This window comes from Trachypithecus francoisi, unplaced genomic scaffold, assembly GCF_009764315.1.
Source record: "Trachypithecus francoisi isolate TF-2019V2 unplaced genomic scaffold, Tfra_2.0 Lachesis_group3, whole genome shotgun sequence".
Classification (NCBI taxonomy): domain Eukaryota; kingdom Metazoa; phylum Chordata; class Mammalia; order Primates; family Cercopithecidae; genus Trachypithecus; species Trachypithecus francoisi.
The window spans coordinates 45,674,693-45,684,292 of record NW_022681468.1 but is presented as its reverse complement, the minus strand read 5'-3'; the positions used below and the strand labels follow the sequence as shown (position 1 = coordinate 45,684,292).

At 40.9% G+C, this 9,600-nt stretch overlaps 1 protein-coding gene across 1 annotated transcript in view; it reads right to left on the bottom strand.

Moving 5' to 3' along the window:
• The window catches only part of CCDC175 (coiled-coil domain containing 175), a 60,937-nt gene that overhangs the window by 756 nt on the left and 50,581 nt on the right, over nt 1–9,600 (bottom strand). The window contains exons 18-19 of the mRNA XM_033187865.1: nt 6,663–6,706; nt 5,228–5,390 (exon numbers count right to left, since the gene is read on the bottom strand). Coding sequence (XP_033043756.1) covers nt 5,228–5,390; nt 6,663–6,706 — 207 coding nt within the window. The remainder of the gene's footprint in view (nt 1–5,227; nt 5,391–6,662; nt 6,707–9,600) is intronic.

Genomic DNA, 9,600 nt, shown 5'->3' with positions numbered 1-9,600 from the left:
CATATGTTTGGGGGCTTATTAGTGTTCTTAAAATTCTGAGTTGCCCAAAGAATCTTCAACTGGGTAATTGTATAATCGGGCTAGAGTGGGGAGGGTGTCATGTGTCTGATTACTAGGACTAGATATTCTGGTCTACTTGGAGCCATTTTTACAATCTTTTTTTTCATATGTCCTGTTCTAGCAGAAAAGTATATATGCAAAAGAAGAAATTATAATTACAAGGCCTCCCAGGCAAATCGTTTCCAGAATACTTAATATATATCTGCATTTTTAATTTGCTTTGGTAAGAATAAGACTAGAACAACTCATAGCCACTGTAGTTGCTAATGTTACTAAGTAATTTGTTAAAACGTGGTCATAGAAATTTTAAAATTGACCCTTGTCTTAGCTCAGCTTTGTTAAGTTTTGACTTAGGCCCTTGTAGCACACCACAATCCTCATCACTACAGTGTATGGTAATTTTGCTAACCAGTCCTAAAGAGGTCATTTAAAAGTCAAAATACAAGTGGAATATCTTATATCCAAAAATGCTTGAGACCAGAAGTGTTTTGAATTTCAGGTACTTTCAGATTTTGGAGTGTTTGCATTATACTTACTGTTCAGTATCCGTAATCCTAAAATCTGAAATCTTAAATTCTCCAAAGAGTATTCTCTTTGAGTGTCATGTTGGTGCTGAAAAAGCTTTGGGTTTTGGAGCATTTTGGATTTTGGATTTTCAGACCAGGGATACTAAATCTGTGTTTTCTTGATTAATTTGGGTCAGTTGATAAATTTAATAACTACTTTGTTATATATTTGTCTAAAACCATTGGTTTGTGAGACTACTGCACATTGAAGCCACCTGGAGAGATTTTAAAAAATAATGCCTGGGCCTCACGCCCAGGGATTCATGTTGAATTGGTTTGTGGTGCTGTTTGAGCACGGGGAATTTTTTTTTTTTTTTTTTTTTTTTGAGACAGGGTCTGACTCTGTTGCCCAGGTCGGAAATGCGGTAATGCAATCTCGGCTCACTGCAACCTCCACCTCCTGGGTTCAAGTGATTCTCATGCCTCAGCCTCCCAAGCAACTGGGAGTATAGGTGCCCACCATGACACCCAGCTGATTTTTGTATTTTTAGTAGAGATGGGGTTTCACCATATTGGTCAGGCTGGCTTCAAACTCCTGAACTCCTGACCTCAGTGATCTGTTCACCTTAGTCTCCCAAAGTACTGGGATTACAGGCATGAGCCACCACGCCCGGCCGAGCACAGGGATTTTTTTAAAACCTCCAGGTGATTTTAATGTTTGAGAACCACTGATCTAAACTCCTATTTCAGATCTTAATTTTTCCAAGAGACAAGTACTAGGCAAATGATTTTCTTCTCTCTGAAATTTTGATTCTGCTTTAATTATAAAGAGGTTCTTTTCTAGAATTAAAATGTAGATGATTGTATCAAGCCCCTCATCACAATAACGAGATAACTTTGACAGTTATATAAATTGATTTTTTTTATGTTTCTTTTAAAGTACCTCATCCTAAAAATGTCTTCTGTAGTCCATGTATCAAGATATTTGGTTAATACACAAATTATTTATGTAACCTAACGTGATGTAATACTCAAGGACTTTTGTAATTTTAAGACAAAAAATTCTTTTTAATACTTTAAAAAATAACTGTACTAAGTTACTGTTTAGCTTACATATACATTAAGAATTATTTATCTTTGATTTACAAGAAATAAAATTAAAGCAAAAAGTAAGTTTTTAGTGATTCGTTTTCAGGATGACATCTGGCCTTTAACATTCTGACAAGCCTATTCCACACTCTTGCTGCTCATGCTGGTTGGTTCCCTCAGCAGATCTCCACTCAGCCTTACTACTTGCAGTGCTTGACCAGCTTATGTCTGTGCTTCTCCTTTACCCTCCTATAGCCACTTTCTAGAAGGAATCCAATGTATTCTTGTATCCAGCTCTTCAGTTGTCTGTTTCTCACAGGGTATGCACTTTAAGATTCAGGGCCTGGGGTTTATTCAACTTTGTCACTGTAACATCTGCTCCAGTGCCAGGCTCCAAAGTGCCCAATGTTAATGAAGCTAGTGCAGTGATCCTGGAGAGGGCAGGACCTGCAGGGCTTCATTGACTATCATGGCCAGAAGAGGACAGTAGAGGGGTGCTGAATTGAGATAAGGGCTTCTCTAGAAGTCCTGTGGCAGAACCAACTCAACAGGGAACATTCAAAAGCTGGGAGATTACAGGTGGCTCAGAGATGGCCAAGGAATTCAAGGAGCCAAACTTAACTGTTAACCTCCCCAGGAGGGTGGTAGGTTTCAGGGATCTGATGAGTGCCTAATATGGGTCTGGTGTTTTATAGCTCCTGTTAGTTATCAGTGATATTTTACAACTGGGGAGACTGAGGAGTGGAGGTTAAATAACATGTAAGAAGCGGAGCTTAGCTGATACCGTGGCTCACACCTGTAGGGAGCCGAAGGCCCGTGGGATGTGACCAACTCAGCCTTCCACTGGAGGCTATATGATCAAACAGCAAACTGTTTATCATGAATGCAGGATGTGGGCAAACTCACACAGCCCTGCCACCAAAAGGTTTGCTGAGGGCCTCACTCCCTGTTACAGGGTTCCTTGAAGTTACCTATTGAGAAATCTAGCGCCTATTGTTCTAAGAATGCAGTCTTGCAAGCCTGCTGTGAATAAAGCTGCTGGCAGACAACCACCCCCCACCCTCCCCCCACCTCACTATCTCTTTTGCCTAGTAAATACAGAGGGCTGTGTAAAGCTCAGGGTCCTTGTCCACTAGCGGCAAGGTGCTCCCTGACCCCTTCTTCCAAATATACTCTCTTGTCTTTTATTCCCGCGTTCGTCTCCCTTCATTTAGTCCAATAGGTCCACGGCACACACCTATAATCCCAGCACTTTAGGAGGCTGAGGCAGGAGGATTGGTTGAGCTCAGGAGGTCAAGACCAGCCTGGGCAACATGGCATAACCTCGTCTCCAAAATACACAGAAACACACACACACAGTAGCCAGGCACAGTGGCATGTGCCTGTAGTCCCTGCTACTTGGGAGGCTGAGGTGAGAGGATTGCTTGGGCCTGGGAGGCAGAGGCTGCAATCCAGCCTGGGCAACAGAGTGAGAGGCCCTGTCTCAAAAAAAAAAAAAAAAAAAAAAAAGCCAGTAATCGTGGCTGCTATCATCTGAGAGTTTGTGTCTCCTTCAGAATTCCTATGTTCCTAATCTCCAGTGTGTATTAGAAGGTGTGGCCTTTGGGAGGTGATTAGGTCTTGGGATTTGTGCCCTTATCAAAGAGGCCCCAAAGAGCTGCCTTAACCTTTAAATGATTTGAGGACACAGTGAGGAAGCACCATTCTATGAACCAGAAAGTGGGCCCTCAGCAGAAGCCAAACCTGCCAGTGCCTTGATCTTGGACTTCCCAGCCTCCAGAACTGTGAGAAATAAATTTGTGTTGTTTATAAGCTACCCAGTGTACAGAATGTTGTAGTAGCCCAAACGAACTAAGACAGTGGCTGGCTCCATTGCTATAACAAGCTCTGCATAAACAGCCTCTGCTTATGCTTATTCTTATTTGGGTGGTCTTTACTTATTTCCACACTGCTAGTCTCTACTTGTCATAGATTATCCATCAGACAGTCCTCAAAATATATGAAAAAGGGCATATGATGTTAGTAATTCAGCGAAACTTTCTCAAAGGTCTATTTAAATTTGTTGCAACACAAAGATTCCAGCAGGTTTCAGATAAAAATGGCGAAGATTCATTCATGTGAAAACAGTGCACTTGACACTTAAGAGATGATTTAGCTCTCAAAATTCTGCTTGATCTATAGTTGGAAGGAAAGGCCTGGCCTAGCAAAGGAAATACAAATAGAAGCAAGGCCCACAAGGGATCCTTTATGCATTCATACATCATAAGTATCACCAGGCTCATCATGATCACCAGGCAGAACTATCGAAACGGCTTTGCAGCTAAAAGTGTTTACCCACAAAGATCTTCATTGGCCACTGAAATGTTACTTCTGTCAAGCAATGCCCCAGAACACAGATTTTACCAAATACTGGAATGTTTTTAATCTTATCACTATCCCTCCTTTTACATTTATTTTAAGACGGTCTCACTCTGTCATCCAAGCTGGAGTGCAGTGGCACAATCACGGCTAACTGCAGCCTCGACCTCCCAGGCTCAAGAAATTCTCCCATCTCAACCTTCCTAGTAGCTGAGGCAGAGGCGCTACCATACCCAGCTAACTTTAAAATTATTTTTGTAGAGACAGGGTCTCATTATGTTGCCCAGGCTGGTCTCGAACACCTGGTCTCAAGCGATCTCCTGCCTCAGCCTTCCAAAGTGCTGGGATTATAACCATGAGTCACTGCATCCACCTCTTTTTACTTTTATCCCATTTTACTTCCTACATCCTACCTTCAAAATTGCTTAACTAGTAATTATGCTCTTTAAAATTAAGCCTTAATAACCACAAATAGATTTGTACACTTGCCAGATGACAGTGTTCTTTTTTCATTACTCCATGTCTTTTCTAAACTCTGTTCTCTTTCCTTCTCCCAAGCTCCCTCTACCCCCACATCCCATCTTCCCAGATGATTCTGCCACTGGGACCTCTGGGCTGTACCTGTGCAAGGACTCACCTTCAATTCTCACCACTGCCCTAATGTGGAGAGAGTTTTGTGACTGTGTCTAACATGACATTATTGTGGGGATTGAGGATGAAGCTGATATGCCTCTGAAGAGACTGGCCTGCTTACTCATGAGGCAAGCATGTTAGACATGATGTATTAACATCTCAGAAGCCCCTGAAGCCATCGCTAGATTTTTTGGAGAAGATAACAGTTGCTATTTTTAATGCTAAACTCAGCTCAGGAAGAAAATGTAAAATTATATTCAACTTCTGCTTAAGAAGACCAAAAAATGTGTAAAAGAGTTTAAAAAGCCCTCTCTGGAAAATGTTTAAAATAAACTTTTTAAAAAAATTATAAAGAAGATTTAGTTATCCAGAAAATTCTCTTAGGTGAAAGGCAGAATTGGCTGACACTACAAGTGTATTCAACCCACAAGTAAGTATCAATGTTCAATTGAATGTTTGTGGCATAATTGGGGATAACTAAGTCACTTAGTTGCCGTGTTTTTTTCTTCTTTTGATGTTACCAGCTATATAGTAAAATAGCAGGAAGTCCCATGTTACCAAAGCTCTAAGCTGTTGCTTACTAAGAAGGTCCATTGGTGATTCCTGTTTCACAAGCGAACGCAGCCCTTCAAGACTCCCTTGTAGCCATGTACTGACACGCTGCATTTTTTCATCTCTTTCACACAGCTTGTCTGTTAGATTTTTCATGTCATGCAAGGTCTCGTCACCATTGTCCACCAAGATCTAAAGAAATGGCATTTTAGGGTGTGTCAATATAAATTGCAACAACATAAATAAATACACATTCTAAGAGGATCATGTCCAAAATAAAAATATTATATATGCAAAATTGGTATCAGTCATAAAAATAAGTGCATGTGTACACAGCCAATTCACAAAGTTCTGTAAATAATCTTGGAAAAATGGATTATCAAGTGAGAAGAATAATGGAATGCTCACTGAACTCAAATTTCTAAGTGGATAATGGTAACCATGGTGGTGGTAGCATAAAAAGCTAGTTTCACCCTCAGAGAAGCACAGAGCTGCAGAGGAGATTCAGCCTAACAGAAGGAGCTTTGGAATAAGGCAGGATCTGGGTTGTAAATTCCCATACGTTCATGAACTGTTTGGTCTTGGGCAAGTTACGTAAACTCTCTGGGCCTCCGCAGCTCCATGTGAAAAAGACACTTTAACACTTTCTTAATCCAGTGTTTTAATACTTTTTTTTTTTTTTTTTTGAGACGGAGTCTCGCTCTGTCGCCCAGGCTGGAGTGCAGTGGCCGGATCGCAGCTCACTGCAAGCTCCGCCTCCCGGGTTTACGCCATTCTCCTGCCTCAGCCTCCCGAGTAGCTGGGACTACAGGCGCCCACCATGTCGCCCGGCTAGCTTTTTGTATTTTTTAGTAGAGACGGGGGTTTCACCGTGTTAGCCAGGATGGTCTCGATCTCCTGACCTCGTGATCCGCCCGTCTCGGCCTCCCAAAGTGCTGGGATTACAGGCTTGAGCCACCGCGCCCGGCCCCAGTGTTTTAATACTTAAACGAGGATTTAGTTATCCAGAAACTTTAAATACTTCAAAAGTGGCAGAGCCAGGATTTTGACCCCAGCCTATCTGACTCTGAAGTGGGGAGGGTACAGATGCTGCACTGGTAAAACATGAAGAGGTAAGGAGTCCAGAACTGACAACTTTGTCCTGAAACAAAATGTGTTCATTTGGGGCATGCAAAAAAAAAAAAAAGTCTTTCCCAACTTAACTGAGTGGTAGAGTGGGAAGATAGTTTCCCAAAGAATTAAGATTTCATAGTGACGTTTAGTATAAAAGGACACATTTTAGGAGGTAGTGGTCACAGTAGCATCTAGGACTGCAAGGGAGTAACAGAGTTAGTGTGAATTTCCACCCTGATGTGTGTGCATGCAGGTGCACACAGACATAAAAGCACACACACTTATTAGGTAGGTAAACGTTTTTGGAAATATGATATTTATATGGAGGCAACACACACATGCAAAACTCACCTTAACTGTGGTCTGAAATTCAGCCCACAAATCCTTATATTGTGCTAAAATAAAGATTTAAAAAATACAATGGTTACTGACACAATTTGAACATTTTAATAAAAGTCATGTTATTCATTTTTGGTTTTTCAAAAATTATTTTTATCTAAAAATATCTACTTCCAAAATGACAGAATAACTGAATTGGACTTGCCCTCCCACTGCAAACAAATAGAAGAAAGAAGCAAAATATATGAATGAAATGTTTTCAGATGTTGAATGGGCCCCCCAGGACTGTGACACCTGGAAGAAGAGAAACAAAGGAGGTGGGTCCTGCAATCACCCAGCTTTCCACTGGGGGACACTTTCCAGACCACGGCACTAGCACAACGGGGTGGTCTTAATACAGACACAAAAAGATTAGCAAATTGAATCTAGCAATAGACAAGAACAATAAAAGCTTTTGAATAAGTGGGCTTTATGCTTAGAATGGGAGCTTGGTTTAAAAGTCAAACTCAATCAGTGCAACTTACCACACGAAGAGCATAAAGGAGTAATACTAGCTGAGCATCTCAGTGGCTGTCTGAGCAGCTGAGGCCAGTCATGAAGGCACTCTATGCCCACATGACTGACCATCCCCCCACCCCATAAGTAGCTTGGACACCCAAGCCTGGGTGAGCCTCCCTGGTTGGCAACACTTTGTATGTGGAGTCACACATTGTTGTTGGGGAAATTAAGTGCATCCCTGAGAAGGTTGCACCAGGTTTCCTCCATACTTTGCCCTCTGTGCCTTTTTCCTTTGCTGATTTTACTCTGTATCTCCCACTGTAATTACAATAACTGTGAGTATAACAATTTTTGAGTCCTGTGAATCATTTTAGCTAATCATTAAGCCTAAGGGTAGTACTGGGATACCTGATACTGCACTATAGTTGCACAATTTTTTTGAGATAAAGACCTAAATAAATGGAGATATATACTATATACTGGGATTAGAAAATACAATTTTATTAGAATGTCTTTTCTTCCAACATTGACTTATAGATTCAGCACAAACCCAATTAAGATCCCAGCAGGTGTGTGTGTGTGTGTGTGTGTGTGTGTAGATTAATTAGGTGATTCTAAAATGTATATGGAAATCAAATAATTTAAAATAGTGAACATAATTTTAAAAGAGAAGCATACAGGTGCAGAATTCTATTACCTGATGTCCAGACTGCATATGAAACTATAGTAACTAAGACAGTGTGGGCTGGGCGCGGTGGCTCAAGCCTGTAATCCCAGCACTTTGGGAGGCTGAGACGGGCGGATCACGAGGTCAGGAGATCTAGACCATCCTGGCTAACATGGTGAAACCCCGTCTCTACTAAAAAAAAATTACAAAAAACTAGCCGGGTGAGGTGGCGGGCGCCTGTAGTCCCAGCCACTCGGGAGGCTGAGGCAGGAGAATGGCGTGAAACTGGGAGGCGGAGCTTGCAGTGAGCCCAGATCGTGCCACTGCCCTCCAGCCTGGGTGACAGAGCGAGACTCTGTCTCAAAAAACAAAAAAAGACAGTGTGGTATTGGTATAAGGTTAGGCATTTAGTACAAAGGAACAAACCCATAAAATTGATTTTTGAAAAGTTGCTGGGGTAATACAATGGCAAAAGCATAGTCTTTTCAAAAATAGTACTGGAACAACTGGATGAGCACAAGAGAAAACAATGAAATTCAAGCCTTGCTTCACATCATATGAAAAAGCTCACTTGAAATGGATTAGAGATCTAGATATAAACACTAAAACTAAAAAATATATACAAGAAAATCTTCAAGAGCTTGGGGTAGGCAGAAATGTTTTAGGCAGGAAACAAAAAGTATTAACCTTAAAAGACAAAATAGATAGATGGGCTTCATTCGAATGAAAAATGTCTACTCTTTCTGAGACACCGTGAAGAAAATGAAAAGCCAAACTTCAGACTGAAAAAGGACTCATTTCCAGAAAATATAAAGATTTTAACTCGATAATAAGAAAACAATACAAAGCAAGGAGTAAAAGATTTGGACAGACATGTGACAGATTGTATTTACCAAAGATAGCCCCACAATATATTCCATTCCACAAGTTTTTTTTCCCTGACATGATGCTGACACTTCTTCCATTGAGAGGTGGTGGCTATGAGCCCTCCCCTTGCACCTGAGTGACTGCCTCAACCATTAGCTTATTATGAAAGTAACACTGACTGAGGCTAGGTCATAAGACGCCATGAACTTCCACTTTGTTCTCTTGGGATGCTTTTGGAACCCAGCAGGCCAAACAGCTACGTGGAGTGGCCATGAGGAGGTGTTCTGGCCAATGGTCTCCCTCGAGATCCAGCTGAGAGCCAACATCAACTTCAGACACAGGAATGAGTAAGTCTTCAGATGATTTCAGTTCCCAGCTGCTGAATTACCTCAACCTTCGAGTTGCCCTGGCTGATGCCATGCAGGGCAGACATTTAGTTGTCTTTAACAAGCTCTGATCAAATTGCCAATTTGTGAGCAAAGTAAATAATTTGTCTTCAGCTACTATGTTTGCAATGTTTGTCACAAAAGATAATATTCAAATGGCCAAGAAACACATGAAAAAGTATACTCAACTTTAGTCATTAGAGAAGTACAAGTTACAATCACAATGAAATGCCATTACATACCTATTAAAATGACCAAAATATTAACAATTTAAAGCGTTTTGACCATTTTAAGTGTTGACGAGAATGTAGAGCAATGGGAACTCTTCTCTATTGTTAGTGGGATGAGACACTTAACAACCACTCTGGCAAATTTATCTGGCAGTTTCTTATAAAGTTAATCATACACTAACCATATATATTTCTTATCAAGTTAATCATATACTAATTGCTATATAACTCAGCAATTCCATTATAGATATTTACCCAAGAGAAATGAAACCATGGCCATAAAAACACTTGTAAACAAATGC